At 39.5% G+C, this 23220-nt stretch overlaps 5 protein-coding genes across 8 annotated transcripts; 4 read left to right on the top strand and 1 right to left on the bottom strand.

The window, feature by feature from the left end:
* Positions 1-578: 578 nt before the first annotated feature.
* Positions 579-3039, top strand: LOC111444781. Of its 2 annotated transcripts, XM_023082827.1 has the most exons (8): positions 579-744; positions 799-1065; positions 1139-1299; positions 1391-1493; positions 1944-2060; positions 2159-2332; positions 2411-2534; positions 2621-3039. In XM_023082827.1, exons 1-8 carry the CDS (start codon positions 712-714, stop codon positions 2752-2754), a joined length of 1113 nt encoding a protein of 370 aa, XP_022938595.1. In that variant the 5' UTR covers positions 579-711; the 3' UTR covers positions 2755-3039. The 2 variants fall into 2 exon arrangements, with proteins under 2 accessions (XP_022938595.1, XP_022938596.1); XM_023082828.1 differs by lacking the exon at positions 579-744 and having other exon boundaries at positions 753-1065.
* A 912-nt stretch (positions 3040-3951) lies between these two features.
* On the top strand, positions 3952-6193 carry LOC111444782 (acyl-coenzyme A:6-aminopenicillanic-acid-acyltransferase 40 kDa form-like). The gene is made up of 7 exons (XM_023082829.1): positions 3952-4288; positions 4381-4544; positions 4629-4731; positions 4816-4932; positions 5012-5182; positions 5506-5629; positions 5710-6193. Exons 1-7 carry the CDS (start codon positions 4019-4021, stop codon positions 5844-5846), a joined length of 1086 nt encoding a protein of 361 aa, XP_022938597.1. The 5' UTR covers positions 3952-4018; the 3' UTR covers positions 5847-6193.
* Positions 6194-6284: 91 nt separating this feature from the next.
* LOC111444780 lies at positions 6285-8176 on the top strand. The gene is made up of 2 exons (XM_023082826.1): positions 6285-7065; positions 7375-8176. Exons 1-2 carry the CDS (start codon positions 6344-6346, stop codon positions 7970-7972), a joined length of 1320 nt encoding a protein of 439 aa, XP_022938594.1. The 5' UTR covers positions 6285-6343; the 3' UTR covers positions 7973-8176.
* On the top strand, positions 7900-12698 carry LOC111444783 (putative lipid phosphate phosphatase 3, chloroplastic). Of its 3 annotated transcripts, none has more exons than XM_023082831.1 (8): positions 7900-7992; positions 10544-10768; positions 10879-10966; positions 11051-11160; positions 11253-11343; positions 11795-11983; positions 12069-12128; positions 12267-12698. In XM_023082831.1, exons 2-8 carry the CDS (start codon positions 10553-10555, stop codon positions 12467-12469), a joined length of 957 nt encoding a protein of 318 aa, XP_022938599.1. In that variant the 5' UTR covers positions 7900-7992; positions 10544-10552; the 3' UTR covers positions 12470-12698. The 3 variants fall into 3 exon arrangements, with proteins under 3 accessions (XP_022938599.1, XP_022938598.1, XP_022938600.1); XM_023082830.1 differs by lacking the exon at positions 7900-7992 and adding an exon at positions 8833-9157; XM_023082832.1 differs by lacking the exon at positions 7900-7992 and adding an exon at positions 9185-9441.
* A 4512-nt stretch (positions 12699-17210) lies between these two features.
* Positions 17211-21178, bottom strand: LOC111444636 (probable histone chaperone ASF1A). Its single transcript, XM_023082591.1, has 3 exons — positions 20730-21178; positions 18056-18171; positions 17211-17960 (listed from the first exon to the last, which is right to left on the bottom strand). Exons 1-3 carry the CDS (start codon positions 20836-20838, stop codon positions 17601-17603), a joined length of 585 nt encoding a protein of 194 aa, XP_022938359.1. The 5' UTR covers positions 20839-21178; the 3' UTR covers positions 17211-17600.
* Between the last annotated feature and the right edge of the window lie 2042 nt (positions 21179-23220).

Here is a 23220-nt window from a genome sequence, read left to right on the forward strand (position 1 = left end):
AAAAAAAAAAAAAAAAAAAAATCAATCTTGATTAATATGAGCATAAGTTCGTATTCCTATGTGTTGGAATAATTTTTTTTTTAAAAGTCTTTTAAAAAGTGCTTACTAAATATATTAAGTAACGAACATGTAATTGAATTTAGTTTAAAGGGGAAAAATGAAAAGCTAAAACAATAGGGATAATTATGAAAAAATTCATTTTAATCTCCTGGGCGCTTGCAGAGAAGGATAAAAGAGAACGTATCACTAAGAGTTTTTTTTCCCATCCAACAAATACAGAAGGAAGCCTCACAAAATTAGAAGCCAAAGCCAAGCCAACCCTACTTTTGGAAAACAGTTTTAGAAAATATGGTAAGAGAAAGTTCGGTAAGCAATAAGCAACGACATTCATAGCATATAACCTGAGTAGGAAGAATTGACAACTAGTTGCATTCTTCTATAATACATTTTTAGGCAAATTGCTTTTAGCAGATGTCGACATGATTCGGACGAAACTAATAATAAAATAATAAAAAAACTAACAAACATGAAACATAAAAAGCATGAAAAGCAAGTAAAAAGAATTGGAAAATAGACATGCAGGCAAAGAATCTTCAAAAATCTTCAAAAGAACAAATTCTAGCATAACCAAAAGTAAACAAAAAGGGATACATACATAGATGTTATGTAAATACTTACCCAACTAAATTCAGGAAATCACCAAATAGAGGTATGGAAGGTGGGAAGGAGCAGGAGAATGCTGTGGACAGTCCATGCGAGATAGAAGAACAGCAAAAACAAGAACAAGAAGAAGATAAGGAAACCAAAGAGTTGGAAGTGTTTGAAGTTGGTCCATGCGAGTGTGCATACCAGATGGGGTTCTTGATTGGGAACAGGTTCTCTGATACCATAAGGAGAAGGTTGGAGCAAGACATGGTTCTTCGTCACCACCTCCTTCCCTTTGCTCAAGCTCCACAGACGAAGCCTCTTATAGAAGCCATCTGCAACAATAACAAGGCCAAGTACCCATCACATTGGGATGAACTCATGGGCATTGTAGATGGAAGTCAAGCGCCTCTCCTTGAGGTAACCTCTTATATCATGCAAACATCTTCCATCCCATTATCATTCCTTATAAGGGTGTGCTATCAATGTGCAGATCATTGTACTCAACTTCAGGAGGGAGATTCTGTCATGTATTCAGGATGAAGCTTCCATTGTTGATTGCACAGATGAGTGTTCTGATGTTCTTGTTGTTAGTGATTCCTTGGCCCTTGCAGCTCATAATGAAGATGCCCTCTTTGGTCTCTCTGGCTACACGTAAGAAGTTCACAAAACAACACTTCAATTCATCCAAGCACTGTTCGCTTCTGTTTAACCAACTTCATTCTTCTTTTCTTCACTTTTGAAGCTATTTGATCAAAGCAAGACTGCAAAATGGGATATGTTTCATTGCTTATTCACACGCAGGAGAGCTTCCAAGCCGTGCTTTCAGCTTTAATAGCAATGGCCTGGTAAACTTTTCATACCCTCCTACTATTAGATGTTCCATTTCAAAACCAATTATAAAAAATTCTGAGCTCTTTTCATCTTTCCGATATGGGGTCTTCATCAATCCCGTCATCATTCATTGATTCGGAAGGAATTTAAAGAGCATGCGTAGATCTTACGAAATAAACAATTGCCCCTGTAAGTTGCGTGACAAGAATTCAAGCTTACGTGAACATGATCTATTCTATAAGTTGTTGTGAGATCCCACATCGGTTGGGGGGGAGAACGAAACATTCTTTATAAGGGTGTGGAAACCTCTCCCTAACAGATGCGTCCTAAAAACCTTAAGGGGAAGCCTGAAAGAAAAAGCCCCAAGAGAACAATATTTGCTAGCAGTGAGCTTGGGCTATTACAGTTTTACAACTGTGTCCTTGAATTATAAGCTCCCGACATAATCTTTTCCAATCTTTTAGGCATTTACCATGAACGCAGTACGTCCAATGAATGATGAGATTGATCCTAGGGCAATCGGACGAAACTTTCTCTCTCGGGACCTCCTTGAATCTACCAGCTTTGAAGATGCAATAGCTGTAAGACCCATCATTGAGACATTATAGATAATGTTCCAGCTTAATAACCTTAGCATGTTCAAAACATAACACATGGGGTTGGATTGTGTTTTATCCAGAGAATTCGGTCAGCAGAGATATCCCTGGGCCACAATTATAATGTGATTGATGTTCAGACAAGAAGAATAGCAAGTGTAGAAATAGCATCAAAGTTCAGAGTTTCAGTCCATGAGGTTGGAGCTACACCATTTTTCCATGCAAATATGTATTCCCATCTTCAGAATATCAAGCAGGTAACAATACTAGGAAAATCTACAAGTGATCATATATGATATGGTTTTGAAGTGAAAATAAACTGCTTTGGAACACAGATAATAGACAAAAACTCGACAAGCAGGAAAAGACGAGCCGATGTCATGCCGAAAGAATCAAAAGACGATTTTCTGTGTGTTCTTGGAGATGCAGAGAACAAGAATTTTCCTATCTATATGAAGGGTAAATTATGGAGATCATTTAGATTGGCTGCCTAAACTCCTTTCAAATTCAAACTGACACTGAAAATTTTCTTATAATGTCTTCAGGTCCTAAGCTTTACACAATGTGTAGCGTTCTAATCGACCTGGACGAGCAAACTCTATCAATTTTTCGAGGAAATCCGAAGAACAAAGAGATAACCCATGTCTTCTCATTGCAAGAGTTGAAGGAACAAAGTTAAGTCTGAGCTGTTGTGCTGCTTCACAAAACGCCCCCCAACATATTGATATCAACTAGTAATCCACAATCCACATTTTGATATCATTTTTCTACTTTTAGGTTTCTAAGCATGTCTAACTAAGAGTATTTTAGTCTTAAAGCCATAACTTGGCATCACCACTACAAGGGTCATTACTTATTAGTTGAGGCATAAGATTGACTATCTAAAGCCTAAGTTACCTTCATATAAGGGCATGTCAAATTTGAATAAAATTGGAGTGTTTTCTACTCTTAAAAATTATGAACATCTCTACTTGCTTGCTTTGATCATCAATGCAAAACTTCGCACAAGTTTAAGATTAAAAATGGATTCTTTTTCCTAAATAAAACATATCAAAAGTTCACCATACAATCTAAAACGATTTTTTTAATGATAATTGTCTAAAATTCAAGAATATGAAGCTGGTGGAAATTTTTCCACCACAGAGAGGGCCTCTAAATATTCTAGTATCACTAAATCCATCTCTAGGCGGATAAAGCACTAATTATAATATCAAAAGTCGATGATTGGATGCCCACCCGCTTGTGGCCGGATTCCCTAAAGTATCTTTGGGTGGCCAGATTTCCTAAAGTATCTTTTGGTGTGTTTATGAGATCCCACGTGGGTTGAAGAGGGGAACAAAGCATTCTTTATAAGAGTGTGGAAACCTCTCTCTAGCAGACATGTTTTAAAACCGTAAGGTTGACGATGATACATAATGGGCTAAAGTGGACAATATCTGCTAGCAGTAAGTTTAGACTGTTACAAATGATATTAGAGCCAGACATCGAGCGGTGTGCCAACAAGGACGCTGGCCCCAAGAGGGTGGATTGTGATATACCACATTGGTTAGAGAGGGGAGCGAAACATTCTTCATAAAAGTTTGGAAACCTCTCTCTAGCAGACGCGTTTTAAAACTGTAAGGCTGACAACAATATGTAACGAGCCGAAGTGGATAATATTTACTAGAGGTGAGTTTGGTCTACTAACCTGTTGGACCCAGCATTTAAGGCACAAACAGCGTCCAAACTACTACTTGCACTACATTTAATGATCTTGTCAGGACTGGAGTGAGAATGTCCTATATGCAGTGGCTATTATTGTCTGATATGAACACACATGACTGAATAGTAACTTTTAACAAATTCTAGAAAAGCGTAAGGCTAGAACATAGGTAGGGAAGAAGATAAGTCATACCTTAATTGCACCAAAACTCCATAAAAAGAAAGAGCAGAAAAGTTGGGGTATGGCGGGCAAGAAGGTGGAGATGTTTGAAGTTGGTCCATGCGAATCTGCATATCAGATGGGGTTCTTGATTGGGAAGAGGTTCTCTGATACCATAAAGAGCAGATTGGACAAAGACCTTGTTCTTCGTGACCAGCTCCTTCCTTTCGCTCAAGCCCCTCAGTCCCAGCCTCTTATTCAAGCTCTCTGCAACAATAACAAGACAAGGTTTCCAACATATTGGGATGAGCTTGTCGGAATTGCAGAAGGAAGCAGTGTGCCTGTTCTTGAGGTAATAATACAAAATTGTAGAGGGAGAGAGACATAAATGAGACCTGGTTTTCTGTTCTGTCTGTGATATCTTCGTTGAAAATCAATATGCAGATTATTCTAATCAACTTCAGGAAGGAGATACTTCCATTTCTTCACAAGGAAGTAGCTTTAGCAGTTGATTGTTCAGATGATTGCTCTGATCTTCTTGTTGTTAGTGAAAACATGGCCATTGCAGCACATAATGAAGATGCCAACGTTGCTCTGGTTGGCCACACGTAAGTTGTTCACAAACCTGGACTTTATCCCACAATTATAAACCAGCCCACCGGACAAGTTCATTTGTTTCTCCACTTTCGTAGCTATTTGGTAAAAGGAAAACTGCAAAATGGGCTGTCCTTTGTTGCTTATACCTACGCAGGAGAGCTTCCGAGCTGCGCTTTTGGTTTTAATAACCATGGACTGGTAAACTCTTCAAACCATCATCATTTATGAATGAATTATGAATGAATTGAACGCTAAAGCATAGCATATTTTGAAATATTTTAGGCATTTACCTTGAATTCAGTGCCTCCAACCAATGAAGAGGTTGCAGCTGGGGGCATTGGACGAAACTTTATCTCCCGGGACCTCCTTGAATCTACAAGCCTTGAGAACGCAATATCTGTAATGCCCTGCAATGATGTCTTGTATTATAAATGTTGTAGCTTATCTGATGACACTTTGGGTTTGATTCTCTTTACAGAGAGTTCGCTCAGCAGAAGTATCGGTTGGGCACAGTTATAATCTGATTCATGTACAGACAAGGAGAATTGTGAATGTAGAAACAGCATCAAGGTTTAGATATTCAGTCAACGAGGTTGGGGCTACACCATTTTTTCATGCAAATATGTATACCCATCTTCAGGTTAACCAGGTAAGAGTATCAGGAAAAACCATTTAAACCTCCCCTAGAAGTCGAGTTTTAAAACGGTGAGGCGATACGTAATGGGTCAAAGCAGACAATATCTGCTAGCGATAGACTTTGACCGTTACAAATGGTATCAGACCCAAACATCAAACGATGTACCACGTTGGACTCCTAAAGGGGTGGATTGTGAGATCCCACGTCGATTGGAGAGGGAAACAAAATACTCCTTATAAGGGTGTGAAAACATCTCCCTAAAAGACGCGTTTTAAAATCAAATCGAAAAACTGACCGCGATAGTATCGACCCAAAATCAAAAAACTGAAACGCAGGTAGAAGACGCAAACTCTAGAAGCAGGCAGAAACGAGCTGATGAGCTGCCAAAAGGATCAAAAAATGAATTCATGTCAGTTCTTGGAGATGTGGACAACAAGGAGTATCCAATCTACATGAGAGGTAAGTGAGTAATATAGAGATGGTTTAGATTTCCCAGTCCTTTCAAACCCACATTTGAACATTTCCTTAAACGTTTTCAGGCCCTACGCTTTACACACTGTGTACTGCTGTAATTGACCTGGACGAACAAACCCTTTCAATTATTCAAGGAAATCCAAAGAAAAACGTGATAACCCATGTCTTCTCCATACCTTCGGTGGAGTTGGAGAAGCCATAAGCACACTGCTGATGCAACCTGAAGCCAGCAATTGACACTTCAAAATGCTCAAACAGTTGATCCAAGAGGAAGGGCGTGGGGAGTTTGTACCTTTCCGTGTAGTTCATTGTTTATGGAACCATTGCCATCCATTTGGTCTCTGTGCTGTGAATGATATCAGCGAAGAGTATCCCTTCCAACCTCTCCGTTGGTGTTATCCATGTAGCGCTGATTCAACACTGACGCGTCGTCCAATGAAGAAGAAGGCGCTTCCCGTTGCTGCACGTCGACTTTCACTGCTCTTTCTTCCCAAACTCTTGTACCCATTATCCATTCTTTCACCTAATAATAAATAAATAGTAATAATATGGTCATATCCAATCCCCAACGCAAAGGGTAAAATAAAGCAAAAATCCAAAGCGAAGGCTGCTTTCATTTGGGTCCCCTGTTTGAGTATCTTCCCGTACACTCCCTCTACTCTGGCCAACGCGCAATTCCCCCCGATCTCAGAAACCCAAATGGACCCACCACCGCCACAATCTACCACCATCGCCGCCACCTCCAAGCTTCGTTTGATGTGCAGCTACGGCGGCCACATAACCCCGCGCCCGCGCACAAAGGCTCTCTCCTATTTAGGCGGCGAAACACGCATAATCTCCGTCGACATAACCGCCGTCAACACTCTTTCCGCCTTCATTTCTCATCTTCTCACAATCCTCCCAATTAAACCTCCCTTTTCCCTGAAGTATCAGCTCCCTCACTCTGCCCTTGACTCTCTCATCTCCCTCTCCTCCGATGACGACCTTCACTTCATGCTCTGCGAGCACCTCCGCCTCACCTCCTCCACCTCCTCTCGCATTAGGCTCTTCGTCTTTTTCCCCGAGCCCGAGAAGGCCCGTAATGTTATTCATCATCCCAAGACTGAGGCCTGGTTCGTCGATGCGCTTAAGGGTGCGAAGATTTTGCAAAAGGGGCAGGATTGCTTGGTGGGTTTTGATGCGGAGGGGGTGATTGGAGAGAATGAAGCTAAGGGTATTACAGATTTGGGTAATGGGTGTGTTTCATTGCCGGAATCCATGATCTTGGAGACCAATTCTTCTTTTGGATCATCCTCTTCTTCGACCTCTTCGGCTAATGTGTCTCCTCCCATTAAACTCCAGAGTGAGGATTTTGGACTCAGCTTGCCCGATAATGCTGCTAAGCAGCACACGACTTCCGATTCCGCCGCAACCCTCGTGAGGTACCTTCTTAAAACTTTCGTTTTAGCTTGTTTTAATTTTCATTGCTCCCTCAAGATGGGAAAGAAAGAAAGGAAGGATATGTTTTCCAGCTCTAATTTTTCTGTTTTGGGTAGTTTGTTCATACCCCTGCCCTGGATTATCATAGATTTCCACAAAAAAAAAAAAAAAAAAAGGGTTAGGTTAGGAATCTAAACCTTAATTTCCACAAAAAATCACACAGATCAGTTTCAAGATCACATTATCCTTGTGTTTCTTAAGCTCTGATACTTCAGTCTTCTAATAGGCATAAGAATTTGTAATCTTTACAGCGAGATTGCCCCTACCAACTCCTGTTGTTCAGTTGAGAATGCCTTTTCAGGGCATGCACTAGCTTCCCAACTGAACCCTTTTCAGCAGCAGCCATGGCAGTTTGTTCAAGCAGGCACGCCTATGGAGAGCTGCCTTCCTGCCATGTATCCAATGCCTTCTTACTATCCAGTCCAGCAGCCTCAGTTTGTGCATTACCAGCCCATGCCGAACCACCATATGTATCCTGTGTACTTCTTGCCTGTTGGGCAGACACAGGTTCCACCCCCTTCCAATCTACCTATGCACTGGGGCTTCCACGATACTGCAACCGGGAGTTCGGCACCGAATTTCGGAGCAAATCCGATTGCTCTTGAAGCTGCTGATGAAGCTCAAGAGCAGGCAGTAAGCATTGGTAATTATGGTGCAGCTGATGCATCTGTTGAGGAGGGTTCACATGAATGCAATGAGGATGATCCTGCAAGGACCCTGATATACAAATCTCAGCCTGGCCCGCCACCCCTGGTTCCTCCTTCTCAGTCGCAAACTAAGACTAAAGGCTCTACCAACCTTCTGTCAGATGCGATGGCTCAGCTGCAGCTGATAAAAATCAAGCAATAACTTGGAAGTCAGCTAGCAGAGTGAGTAAAACATTGGATCACCCAGCTTAGCTTTGTGAGAATTGTTCTTTCTTTTCTTTTCTTTTGTTCTATGGTTGGTTGCCTTCCTGATGAGCTTGTTTTATAGGTGTAAAGACTGAATGTTTGTTGTTGTTACTCTTCTCCTTTTCTGCTATGCCTATCTTCTGTTTCTTTCTTTCGTCAATCTATATATGTTTTTTTCGTAGCTATCTCAAAGATGTCAGAGAATGGTTGGGAGGGAGTCCTACCTTGATAAGGGAATGATAAGGGATTTACCGATACATCTTTATTGGTACGAGGCTATCGGGAAAAATGAAAAGTAAAAGTTACTTTAAAAATTTATGGGTCAAAATGGAAAGTTTGGAGACAAAAAGGAGGCGCCTTTGGTAAGCCATCCTTTCGACAATTTAATTGCATATACTGGAAGGGTGGTTAGTTGTCTGGCTTGAATGTCTCCATTATTGTGTTTGGTTTTGTCGGTTTTGTTTTTCTTTAAACAAAATACCCTATTACTTATTTTTATATTCTCATTTTACAATTTAATTTTGTATTAATTCTAAGATTTTTAAATTTATATTTGGACATATTTGACATTTTTAAAAACATTCCTAGAGCTATTAAATATATAATTAAAAGTTTTAAGGTTTTAATTTAATTCCCAGTTAATAGCCATTTGAATTTAAAAAATGAGGTTAAAAGAAAATATAATTTTCAACCGTAATACCAAAAAGAGAAAAAAAGAGGAAGTCCATAAACGTTCTATAATAAATTAATAATTGTCGTTGGGCACGTCGGGTGAGTCTCTATAATAATTGTGGGAATGGTGGACGTCCCATCAATTGGAAGAAGCTTTTTGGGTAATTGGTATTAGTCTGTGAGAGGAGGGAGGCCTCAGGAAGGCCGACAAAATATCTCCTCTCTCACCAAATCCAACCCTTCCGTCTAAAGCTTCACAAATTTCATCCGACTTTTTTCTACTACATTTCCATTCGACCCTTTCTGGGTTTCTCTTTTTTCTTTTCGAATCTTCACGCACATTCAATTCCACGTTTACTTTTCACCCGATTGTCGTCTTTCGAGGGACCACCGGCTGTTTTCTTCCTTCCTCTTCCCTTGCGGATTTTGAAGCCTTCGATTCTGATAAGGAGGGAGGCTTCTTCTCATGGTATAGAATGTTCAGATTTTTGCTTTGCTTTGCTTTGCTTTGTGAGATCCTGTAACGAGCCCTTTAGTTTCGGATTTTCCTCTGCTTTTCATTTTCCTTCATATAATGCCTTCGAGGAATGTTGTTGGATCTCTTTCTTGTTTTAGTGGGTTTCTTGTAATCAGGTTTCCCAGTTGCGAAATGAATGGTTGGCCTGTCGGTTACCGTTAATTTGGAATCTGTGTCTTGTTTCTGTTTGTAGAGACGGGTTATGGATCTATGAAAACTGCAACGCTTTTCATTTCGTGAGTTCTCCGATTGATTAGATTGGGAAATGATGTCTTCCTATTTTCTTGAATTGTTCAGAAGCAGAGCCACTGACTGTTGGAATAAATGTGTGTAAGAATGCTAGGGGCTGCTGAGGCTTATATTTAGAATGGAAGCCTTTGTGGTTTACCTTTTCTTTGTTCTTGGCGACTTCACGAACAAACAACTATAATTCTTTCGGAAGAGGCCTCGTGATTAAACGTCGAGTCAACGGTAGTAGGTTCTTTTTAAGATCTCTTCTTAGGGACTCTTGCAATATAGCTTTCAGTTGGAGTTCTTAACAATACTCTTCTCCTGAAGGTCTTGTTGGGGTTATTTTGGTTGTATCACAAACAAGCCCACAGCTTTTCACCAAAACTAGCGATTGCTATCCGCCCATTAATTTCCCACTGATAGATCACTATAATCAACAGAATCAAAAGGAATTCCTAGAGAAAACCCCATTGATATCCTTTGAGATTCGTTCGGATCGTGATAAGATATCCGAGGGTGGGCACACACCCACTTATGCTACGGGAGAGTTTTCCACACCCTTATAAGGAAAGCTTCGTTCCCCTCTCCAACCGATGTAGGACCTCACAATCCACTCCCTTGGGGGCCAGCGTCCTTGTTGGCACACCATTCGGTGTTTGGCTTTGATACTATTTGTAACCGTCCAAGCCCACCACTAGTAGAAATTGTTCTCTTTGAGCTTTCTCTCCGGGGCTTCCCCTCGAGGTTTTAAAACACGTCCACTAGGAAAAGGTTTTTATACCCTCATAAGGAATGCTTATTCCCCTCTCCAATCGATATGGGCCCTCACAGTACATGTGTGTGCATGTGGATTTCTTTGAATTACCATAGGATGGACTGTACAATACAACCTCTTTTGATTGTCTTAACCATTGTTGAGAGGCTAGGAGTAATCTCTATTATTTTCCAATGTATTTGTTCTTGGTACAATTAGTACCGCTGAAAAAAGGGAATCTTGGTATTTTCTCATGATTCATTTTCCCTGTAAACATGTTTTACAATGCAATGGAGGTGAAGATGGAGCCTGATGTTTTTCCTTTTCTTGGTTCGGTTTTTATGCTCGTGCAGAACAGCGGAATGAGGGAAGGGCAGCTTTGTTCGCACACTTTAAGGTCCCATGGAGTCGCCATTGCGAGGATACACATGCATGATTGGCTTATATTCTTACTGCTTGTGATGATTGAAGTTATCCTATATTTAACCCATCCGTTTTATCGCTATGTCGGGAAGGACATGATGAGTGATCTCAAATATCCCTTCAAAGATAATACTGTTCCTGTCTGGGCCGTGCCTGTAGGTTTGCTCGTGTCTGTGTTGTCTATGAAAACTTTTAGATATAGGATGGAAGGGAAACTGATGTGAATGCATTTGTTTGTTTTTGTTTGTGGTGCGTGGATGATTAGTTGTATGCAATGCTGTTGCCAATAGCCGTTTTTCTGTTCGTGTATTGGCGTAGAAGAGATATCTACGATCTTCATCATGCCATACTTGGTGAGATACTTTAGCATGAGATATCCATTTTCCATTGGTGATACTGTTCTGCAGCTAGCTGATGTATACTGGAATACCCTGCAGGTCTCTTTTACTCTGTTTTAATAACAGCGGTCATTACTGATGCGATAAAAAATGCAGTGGGACGACCTCGACCAAACTTCTTTTGGCGTTGCTTTCCTGATGGGAAAGATGTGTGTTGCTTCGAAGCGGGGTTTGGCGTTTGGCGTCTGTTTTGATACATACTTGCTTGGCTTGATGTACTGATTGAATTCTTATTTCTCAGGTGTATGATCAATTAGGCAATGTTATATGTCATGGTGATGTGAATGTTATCAAGGAAGGGCATAAGAGCTTTCCAAGTGGCCATACTTCATGTAAGTGACAAAATGTTACTCTTTCCCTTCTTTCCAAGTGGCACTTGTTCCTTTGTTCCTTATCGCTGTGGGACCCCCCAATCCACTCTCTTCGGAGTCTAGCGTCCTTGGTGGCACACCGTTTCGTGTCCACCCCCTTCAGGGCTCAGCCTCTTCGATGACACATCACCTGGTGTCTAGCTCTGATACCATTTGTAACGACCTAAGCCCACCGCTAGCAGATATTGTTCTCTTTGGGTTTTTCCTTCCAGGCTTCCCTTCAAGGTTTTTAAAATGCCTCTGCTAGGGATAGGTTTCTACGCCCTTATAAAGAATGCTCCGTTTTTCCCAACCAATGTGGGATCTCACACATCTCTAGCAAGATACAATAGTAATGTGATTTTGATATCGGGATATATTGGGATATGGTATTTAACCTTTATTCTCTTGTTGAACTTTTGACCTGATGCAGGGTCTTTTGCTGGTCTTGGTTTCCTGTCGTTGTACTTATCAGGAAAGATACAAGTATTCGACCAACGAGGTCACATTGCAAAACTCTGCATTGTTTTTCTTCCCCTGCTTTTTGCATCTCTCGTTGGCGTTTCTCGAGTGGACGATTACTGGCACCATTGGCAGGATGTGTTTGCTGGAGGTCTGCTCGGTATGTGCATTTTCCTTTATCGTCCTCATCGTTTTTGCAACTTGTACATAACAATAAATGATCATACAGAGCTCTACTTTTGCAGGGCTTGTAGTATCTACCTTCTGCTACTTGCAGTTTTTTCCTCCTCCATACCATTCTCAAGGTATAGTTTTGACCCCAAAACCGTCACTCATTCTGTATCTACCGAACAACCAACTAGGCGTGTTGCCGTTGCTTCTCGCTCGCTCGCTCATTTTTCATAAAAAACCATTGGGTGTTTTCCTTCGATTCTGGCTTGTAGGTTGGGGACCGTATGCATACTTTAGAGTGTTGGAGACGCTTGCCAATCCTCCCCCACCGACGAATGGCATGAATGTTGTGCAGAATGAACAGGACGTCGAAAGACAGGAGGTGAACGACCGAAACAACGATAGATTTCTAGGACTGTCCATTGATGCCAATGCTCGTTCCACAATGCAGGAAACTACAACTGAGGGGAAATAAGTGGTTGCCTTTCTACGTTGCTTTGGAGGCTTTAAATTGCTTTGCTACACAGTCCATGGCACAGCATTGCTTGTATGTGTATGTGTGTGGTTTATAGGCTTTAATTATATGATGGGGTTCTTGTACAGCAGGTTTTTCTTTGGTTTCATTTTATGACATGGATCGTTGTTACCGTGTAAACATCACATTTTGGGATTCTACAAACAAATCTATCTTTGTTTCTTTTCAAGAATCAGATCTGATCTACACAACCAAATTGAATCTACAAGAACAAGAATATTTAAACAAAAAAATCTTCGAACATTCTAAATAGCCTTCAAATTTCTCGAGGAAAAACTGGGAACAATGTGTAAAAACAAGGTAATGAAATGCGTAAGAAAGAGATTTCAAATCTGAATCAGAGGAGGCTTCTGTCTAGGGTTCGGTTTGTGATCGGAGAAATAAGAATCGAGAGAGTCGAAGGAGAAGCCATAGCCAATCCCTTTGCCAATTCCAAGCCCTAGGCCAACGCCACAGCCGAGACCGAGGCCGAAAACGAGGTGAAGGTGATTCCAGGGAGAGGCGCCGCCATGGCCAATCCCGCCGACAAGACCAAAGCCGAGCCCGACGCCGCAGCCAACTCCAGCTCCTCCGCCGGCGTCCAAGACTAGGGGTGGCGGTTGCTTTGCGTTCCGGCGATTGGCGTCGAAAATGTTGGGGAGAGAGAAATGGTGGTGGTCAGCCTTGGTGTGGAAGTTGTTCGTGATTGCTGTGTTCCACTTCCATGGCGAATTGGAGTCGGATTTCATAATAAGAAGGAGAAGACGAAAATTTGAGAGAAATGCGGTCGCCGTCGGTATGATTTGGATTACTCAAATCTTTCTTCACACATTTCTTATCCCAACTACGTCACCTCGACTTTAACTCGGTTGGAACATACCAAATCTAATTTTAAAATGTTTTAAAATTATGGAAAAATACCGTAACAACATTAGCATTTTGGTAAATATTTTAATGCTAATATTTATAATCTTAATTTTTAAAAATTAATAATAAAAAAACAAGATTTAAATCCTCGTATTAGTCTAATTTATTGGTGATGTATTTAGTTTCGATTTCATTCTTCATTCTAGAATTTTTTTTCTCTGAAATCAGAATTGGTAGCTGAGATTCATACCACCGATAGAAAATTCTTCCTTTTCTTTTAAAAAAAAATATACATTATAATAAAATTTGAAGTGTAATTCCGGTTTCTAATATAATTTTTACGAAAAAAAAACTAAAATATCCTAATAACTCCAATCTTCAACTATATTTTCAATAATTATTATATTTATTTATTTCCTTTGTTATTAAGTAAACACACATAAGTACGAGTGGGATGTAGCTAATAAACAAAAATCTGTAGACAATTTTTTTAAGGGAAGTTGGGTGATGATTTATATACATCAAATATGCAGCCAACACATGAGGGGCATCCAAGTTGTGACAAATAAGCAAACCAACGCCACGCCAACCCCTTAACAAACTTCAGATATGTATACAGATAGCTATAAAAACACATGGCGATTCTTGGGGGTTAGGGTTTATCTAACACCCACTGCGCTTCAAAATCTGAACTGTGCTCTCAGACTGCAAGGAACGGTGGGCATGCCGGATTCAAGAACAACTTCATTTCCAACCTCTCTTTCATTCACCCCCTCGCCGTCCTCCTAAACCCCACTGCATCACTGCCGCCACCATCTCTGTCTCCGCCGCCTTTGTCAAGTAGCGGGAGAATGCCCAGTGTCCGACGAGTGTGATAGGAAAATACAATGACCTGTTCGACGGGATAAGGAATAATCTCCGGCGGATCTCTCGCCGCATTTCCCCTCAACATCCGATCGGTAACCTTTCTTTTCATTCTTTATTGTATAAAATTACTGAATTACATAAAATTAAATTTTGATTTATTTATTTTTTATTTTTTAAATGAGAGCCACTAAAAGTAAAATTTGGTGGGTGGCAGATATGCATGTTATTCATGGGATAGGAGATATATGATCCTTTTTATAAGAAATGTCCCTTCCCTTCCCTTCCCTCTTTTTATAAGAAATGTCCCTTCCCTTCCCTTCCCTCTTTTTATAAGAAATGTGAGAAATAAATGTGAGAAAGAAATGTGAGATCTCACAGTCAAATAGCCATCACAAGCTAAGTGATTAAATTAGTGCCATTAGTAAGTAGTAACAAACTGAATATAAGAAAAACATCAGCCATTAGTAAGTAGTAACAAACTGAATATAAGGTATCGAAACCAAGCAATTACATACTATCCTTCTCTTCTTATGCTCGACTAAGATCATGTTTCATGCAACATCGAATAAATGGTTAGGAAAAGAAAAGACAATCATGGTTCTTGAATACCCAAAAGAAAATTACAAGGAAAGGGGATGAGAAGGTGATGACAGAAGTGTAGAGAGCACAAAGGAGTGAGATGCAAGGGATATGCACTTCATCATCTGTGCTCTCTATCTTCTGTCAACATTTTTACCTTCTCCCCTTACCAATCACACACACGCACACCAACACAAATATGATATCAAGACAAAGCCCCTAGAGACAGAGACGGAGAGAGAAAGAGAAGAAGAAGATGGTTGAATTTGTATGGATGGTTCTTGATCAACAATGCCTGAATTTATAGCAAAGGGCATGCCTTTGGGGTCCTCCATTTGCAGCCCTAACACCCTTTACATTTCATTCAATAAAGTGTTCAACACCCACTTCTTAAATCATCATATTCTGATGCCTTTTCTACCTATTTCCTCCTTCATTTCTAAACTTTCAACCCATTTCAATTCAACTTCAATGCAAAATTCTTTTATCTTTATGTATTTCTTTTCGCGTTTTAGTCTCTTTCACTTTTTCTCCGTTCATTATAACCCTTGCTTTTCTACACCTATCGGTTCCGTATTTCATTCTGTTTCATTGTGTGAACGATATTCGTGCATTTCGATTACGACGTGATATTATGTCTTTAGCTTTAACTTTTACTTTTGTAGACGTATCGATTCAATATTTCGTGTTGTATGATTGATTTGCGTAGAAGATATTCGCACATTTTGAGTAGGGGGAATTGATTTTGTGATTTTAACCTTTAGTAGGGTGATCTCAAGCGGAATAGTATATATGAATGGACTTAAAAGGATAGTGATTCTAATGATATGATTATTGAGAAGTGCTTAAAAAGTTGAACGTATTTAGATCCGTGTGCGAGTGGGAACAGAACATGTTAAAATAACACGTGGTCGGAATATGAAAGAGTTGTTTTGTTTGGAAGGAATCTGGAAAGGGTTAAATGAAGGGGGTGGATGGGGGTTGAGGGGGAGGGAATGGTGGGCAACTTGAGAAGAAGCATGGAGAAGGGGAACAACAGTGGAAAATCCCCCACCACTAAAACTATATAACCTTATCCCATCTTTTTCTTATCATTCGGGCTTCCCTTTTTACATTGGTGGGGGATTGTTTCACTCCTATCCCTTCCATTTGTCACTTCCCCCTTTTCTTTTCTTTTCTCTTCTCTTCTCTTCTCTCTCAGCTATCACATACCATTTTCACTTTCACTTAACTAATCACTCACATCTTCCAACTTAACCATTTTAAAACATGTCTATTAAACACGCTTATTTATAAAAAAAAAAAATGTTGTTTCCTTTTTCTGATCTAGATCCGACACAAATAATTGACGCTAAGAGAGGGGGTTGCCATTAGTGGCAAGTGCTGACATGATGTGACCCCAAGTGGGTAGGGCAGGGTGTCCTTTGATGTATATATCCCTTTTGGGTAAGGGAAGGGTTGTTTCATGATGTGACCCCAAGTTGGTAGGGCAAGGTGTCCTTAGACATATCCCCTTTTAATTTAAGTGTGTAGGGCAAGGTGTCCTTAGACATATCCCCTTTTAAGTGTGTAGGGCAAGGTGTCCTTAGACATATCCCCTTCGGGTGCAGAACAACCTTTCACCGAACACCAAAACTATTCCCCATTTGGGTAAGGGAAGCCCATATAACGTCACCTGTGTCCCCCTTTTTTCCCATACCTAAAGTGCTCCCTCCTTTCCCACCCCTTCCTCATATATATATATATATATAAACATATCCCATACCACTTTTTTGTTTTTCGAGAAAAATGCAATAATTCTTTTTAATATAACATATAATTAAATTTAATCTTACCATTTACCTTCCTTTTTAGAGCACAGATATTTGTAGACTATAGAGAAGTTTTTCGATCTTTTTCATGGATAAATAATTCTCAATTTATTTTTGTTGAATGGTCTAATTTCTAGTCGAGTTAATTATGAGATCTATTATTTACTTTCTCTTTCTCTTTCTCCTTATCACCTTATCACCTTGGCTCAGAAGAATATATAAATAGCACAATAGAAACATCATTTCATTCATTTCACACATATTATCCTCCCACCCAATTAAAGAATGTGATTCTTCATCTCTTCTCTAACAATGGAAGTTAACAAAAGAAACTTCCATGGTTGATTCTCTAACAAAAGAAGCTTCCATTATTGACAACAATTAACTAGAAGTAGAATCATTAGAGTCTCTATTTTTTAGGGTAACCATTAATTATTAATTTTAATCCCATCATATTCATTATTGTTATATAATTCAATGCAATTAATAGTTCATTTATAATAAAATAAGAGCTGGAAATAGTACCGTTTTTAGCACTTACCAATGCATGGAAATTATAAGTAAAAGAAATCGCAATCTATGCAACAAAATAGCTTTGTAGATTGGTTTTTGTGGTCAATTCAACACACAGTTGTTCAAAATATGAACATACTCCTATCTAACAGTTTTTTGGCTCCATTTAAACGCAAAAAAGTTTTCTAGCTATCAAACAAGGCCTTCAAAATAATGAATTTGTACTATCTTTGTACAAAGTACAAACCATGGGAATACAAGTCAACGTGTAATGAACTGAGTCGCAAACTCAGCTGTTGAAGGCTGCATTTCAGCCATCATATTCTCAAAAAATATCTCAGCTTTTGGACCCAAAAACCATCCACATTCCAGCAATGATGATCTCTGAGAACAAGTTAACGACCATGACACAGGAATACTCTGACTTAGTTGGAATGGTAGTCCCTTTATCAAAGCTAAACTTTAGGACTTTGTTCGTCTGAAGGATGTTCAGGCGAAGCAGGTAGTTGTTCGTCTCCGTCGGTTTCAGCTAATACAGGATCGTTGGGAGGTTCCTCTCCACTATCATTAGTCTCTGGGTAAAAATTAATGGGAAACTTTGTAACCCTCGGTTTATCAGAGAGAATGTTTCTCTGAACCCTATCGATCAGGACTTTGGCTGGAGGTTCTTCTCTTAGCTGCTCATCGTCATAATCATTGTTTACGTAGTAACCGACGCGGACAAACTCCTGACCCATGTATGAGCAGGTCAACAGAAGTACAGTTACACCAATGATATCTTCTTCAGGAATTCTGGACGGGTCCGGAGGGTCAGCCTGGGAATGGTCCATGTGGGAGTGATAGCAAGGGTAGCTCTATAATCAAGATGATGTATGATAACAAAATACAGAAATTCGTTACAGAAGTTTACCTGCAATACGAAACGGTAATTACCAACATTGACAGGTCCAACAAGAACACACTCCAAGAGTTGATCATAAGTCTCAACCTCAGCAGACCCCACGTAAATTAGTTTCCATTCCAAATCTGAAACAGAATGAGAAAACAGTAGAAACGTTAAGCCAAGAGGGTACTACTATAAGTACAATGATAGATCAATCCAATAAAATGATGTACTTCTAATCCAATAAAATAAATATTTCAATAATAAAAATAATTTCTTATGCACTAGGTGCTTATCACCTTGAGAAAAAGACTCCATACTTCCACTCAAATTTCCTTCTAAAAATAGAGTTAACAGTATTTCCATTCATCAATTGGCTATACTATTCTCGGGGTGTCACAGAAAAAACTGCATATTCACACCTCTTCAAGAAATATCCACGCCTAATGATACAATTCGATCTAGTTGCTTAATCATACTTCTCTTCTTTTTTTTTTCTTTTTTTTTTTCCCTTGCTTCTATGAAGCTTCTTACAAACTACTCCAGATCCATACATTACCACAAAATACAGACCGAAAATATCAAGAAGAGCTTCATTTTTGCCTTATCCAGGGGGTTCGGTTGTGTCCCAACTCCATAGGGACTGTGTTTGAAAATATGAAACATCAGATGAATAAGAGCACCTGAAGGTAACTCCAGACTGTAAGCGATTGTACCCACTCTATGGATGATACAAAGTGGACAACAACAGTGAGAAGTCAAATTTTCATATCTTCGATCTAATAAAGACTGTTGACTGTACGGCCAAAGTTTCAAATGAACCAATGCACCTGTTGCATATTCCATGTCTGTCAGACGGAAGTTAGCTAACTGTTACATTTGACTCTAAGCCAATTCCATTCCACCGAGAGTTAATCCAATCCAACATTGCTTAGACTTTCTTTGGTCAGTCTGAACCAATTGTTCTGAGGTGCTATGGCCTACTATATATACTAGTTGGCTTTGCATAAATGCACTTTCCTTTTATTTAAAACAGATCTTGTGTTTCTAACAGGTTCCTTAAAAATAAATAATAAAAGTAAAAAACAAATCTGAATTTCTGTAAGGACGTCTTCAATACATCATTCATTGAAGCCTTAAGAAAAAAAAATGTGACTGATTTCAATGACCTGTAGCCATTTTTCCATAAAAAATACCAGAAAGTATTTCAGATTCTGTTCCCTGCCTTCCTGTTAACATATACCGCTTAAGTTCTAAAGTACACAAGAGTGTTCTTTAAACATATGCCACAAGTACCTCAAGAGCCTAATCAAATACATACCACGTTGCTGGAGTATTGACTAAACAAAGAACATAGTTTCTTCTGAGATATCCTAATGTTGTGCGCAAAGTAAGAAGTTGGATAACTAAATGGTGCATTTTCAATAGCCAACATCCAAACCATATACATATCAAACAATCACCTTTTAAGTTTCATCATAAACCTCTATCAAAGTAATTTTTTTAACTTGATACCAAGCAGCCTATAAGTAATGTTGCTATCATCACAAAAATTTAATCATACTCAGGAAACGCCAAAATTCTTTGCTTGATATGCTCATACAATAATCCAATTGACCAAGATACATAAATAAACTAAGATAAATATTCTGGTTCATCATCAGTGATCCCATTACATATCCAATAAATTGAAAATTAGTAATATCCTATCCCTCAACATATATAGGGCTAACACATCAATTATTTACCTTCAATCTTAGATGGAGTAGAAATGAATACAGAGGGAAAATATTAGGAATCATGATATGATAATCACTGGCAGACTCACTAACATGCAATATAACATAGAGAATAAGGTCCTAGACTTTCCAAGTGTATCTTCAGGCTCATGTTCAAAAAGCATGCAGAGAATTTTGCAACCTTAGAGGTACAGGTAAATAAAAGCGTGGACCAAGACGACAATAAGATACTCACCTAAAAGTCCAAGACAGAGTTAACTAGCCATTTTGCCGAAACCAAATATCCAGTTCTAGAACATTTACCGTTTGCACCAAATGATAAGGACAAAGCCTAGAAATAACTACAGCATCTCCCCTTCTCACTAGTCACTACTCACTAGAATGGTATAAACTAAAGCGCCCATGAAGAGGAGACAGAAACTATATTAAAGATTGAGTGGAGACAATTTTTTTTTTTTTTTTTTTTAAGGAATAAACACTATTCATTACCAATCCAAAAATCAAGGGATTAATTTCATTCCCCCAAACTGTTCAGATCTATATTCTCTTACAAGTCCCAGAAAGGTCATCTTACACGTTCTTTTACAATCAAACCACATTTTTCTTTCCATCAAGTAATTCGGCTGATGTAAGCAGAAATTCCTCGGATCCTTCAGGCAATATTGAAAACTTTATTCACAGATAAGAAATATTAGATACAGGATTCAAAGTCAAAACTAAAGGACTTCAGTATGAAGGTGCGCCCGAGTACTACAAACCTGTTCGTACGTTACCAAAAACTATCTGACATTAGTTTAACTTTTCCGAGATTGCATTCACAGTCAATTATGCAAAAAGCTCTGGAAGATTAACCTCTAAAAAGTAAACCCTAATAAAACTTAATTGAAATAGTACTGAACAGGAAATCATCAATGAACACACATAGGACATAGAAAGCGACAAAAAGTAGATCGAGGGAATACCGTATTTGAGAGAAGACAAACACTCGTAGGAGATCTCGAACTGAAGGGGAGTAGAGAAGGGCGATGGATTGTCAAGAACTGCAACGTTCGTGATATTCACAGCGCTCATTGTGTTCGAATTCGATAGAAACAGTCGGCTCACATAGAATAAGCGGAGAAATGAAATAACTCAAAACCCTACTGGCCAATTCAAATCGTTAATCGAACATCAAACATGGCGGAATCAAAAAGAAGTTGAAGAGGAACGAAGTCGGAAGTCCCACGGCAAGAAAAATGGAAAAAAAAGCCGGGAAGAGAGATTAACAAGAAAATGAAGGATACCGGAAGTTTGGGGCGGTCACCGGCGATCACCGGTTGCAGGATTTGGCGGGAGTGGTGTGGGCACGAAAATGATTGTGGTGGCGTATGGCGGGCAGACGAATTTCATTTTCAGGCAAATTTTTATTACAAATCTAACGCTCAAGAACCAGGATTCGATCGGGCTCACATAAGGGCGACCAAGTCCTGGGTCAACCACCATCCAAAGCCCTGGCCCGATCACTATTCAAGCCCAGCCGACCATGCAGTAGCCCCAAATGCCCAAATGGCACCTCGACCAAGGGCTGAGGTGGGCCATTGTACTCTGAGGTGGCCCATTCTCGTGGTCCAATGTGTGCCATTTGGTTGTATTACAAAGCTCACGACAAGGTGGTAGTTGCTCCTCTCAGTTAATCCAATTTAATCTCGAAAAGAAACGATTAAGGTTGTTGTATAACACGCGGAAGAGGGTAAAGTTGAGTAGCAAAAAAGTTATTTAATAATTGTTAATCCACATGGAAGTAATAAAAGAAAAAGGGTGATGAAGCATACATTCCCTTAAAAGAGTGAGAGACAAAACAGCATGGGGCCAAGAGAGGGAGACAAAAGCACCTTCCCGTCAGATCCCAACACCAAAACACAACACACTCTCCTTCTTCTTTAATATACTTCAAAAGCTAAGTAGTAAAGGGAAAAGAACAAGAGGAAAAAAGATCCAAAATATATAATATAAGGTAGGTCAGCTGCGGAATAAAGTTGCAGTCACCCAATGGTGTGCCAGCCAAGATGCTTGGTCTTTTAAAGGGCAGATTGTTAGATCCCAAGTCGGATGGAAAAGAGAATAGAACATTGTTACAAGGGTGCGGAAACCTTTTTTTAGTAAATACATCGTAAAGCTGACAACAATATGTAACGGATTAAAGTAGCCAAGAGACGAGGAATTGGAGTGAGTGTTAGCATAAAAATGCGACAAACAGAGATGGATGCAGCAGAGGGTTCCAACAAAAGAATACATAAATAAGTTAAAGAAGAAGACAGAAGCTTAAAAAGCAGTCAACGTTGGGGTAACGTCAGCAAAAATGAGAAGCAAAGCCTGTCCCAAAGTGGGCGTCCATTGTCCCACATCTTCTGTCCTCTCCTCTTCTAAGTACGCCCTTAAGCCCTTAAAAGGGGTGGCTTGGTTTAATTAATTAACACCCTCAAAAGGGCGTGCCACCTTTGTGTGTGCTCAGGTAATGAGAGAGAGAGAGAGATATAAAGGAAAGGCCATGCCTTTGCTTACTACTTGGGGTTCCCTAATCTATAACTCCAAATCTATTTGTGGCCTGCTTCCCAAAAGTGGGAGACCAATAGACAGCATAAGTCATTCCCACACACCTTGCCCCGCACTCCCTCTCCCCCTTCTTTTACTTAATTCTACTCCTCAACCACACAAACGAATGGTTTCACCTTTACCCCCTCACAAATCTATACACGGTTTTAAAATGCATCTACTAGTGAGAGGTTTTCATACCTAATGTTTCGTTCTCTTCCCCAACTAACGTGGAAATTTAACTAAGTCGATTCGAGAGGGGGTGGGGGTATATGCTTGTTTGGAGGGAAAAGAAGTGTGGATGATGATGAAGAAATGAACAAAACATAGAACAAAGAACAAGGAAACAGAGGGTAAAACATAAGAAGTATAAAACATTAATATATAGTAAATAAGAGAGAACATGTTGTGTACATGTCTGGAACATAAGAGAAACATGCGTGCTCCCACTCCACTCACCAATATCACTATTCTACTTCAACAAACAATAACAATAATAATAATCAAATTCTCTAACTTTGAACACCTTTCCCTTTTACCTCTTATTTTACTCCCATTTTTACTTTTACACCACACCCTCAACTTTTTTTACCATTCTATTTTTAAGCTAACGCATTAGGACCATGGTAAGTACACTGATGAATATATGGAAGAAAAAGCGAAGACGCATACCTTAAATTTGGAAAAGGGAAGAAACATAGATTTGTGACGTCCACGTTGTTTTGTTTGGAACCCATATTATTTTATTCAACAAAGGGGATTGAAATGCAATGATCAAGATCAGTGGCAGCCGTCTGATCTCTCTCTCTCTCTCTCTCTCTTGCCGGCCGACAACCTTCAAGATACTTTTTTTTTTTTTTCTTTTTTTTGGTTGTTGGGTAA

The sequence above is a fragment of the Cucurbita moschata genome, unplaced genomic scaffold (assembly GCF_002738365.1).
Source record: "Cucurbita moschata cultivar Rifu unplaced genomic scaffold, Cmos_1.0 Cmo_Scf00007, whole genome shotgun sequence".
NCBI classification, from domain to species: Eukaryota; Viridiplantae; Streptophyta; class Magnoliopsida; order Cucurbitales; family Cucurbitaceae; genus Cucurbita; species Cucurbita moschata.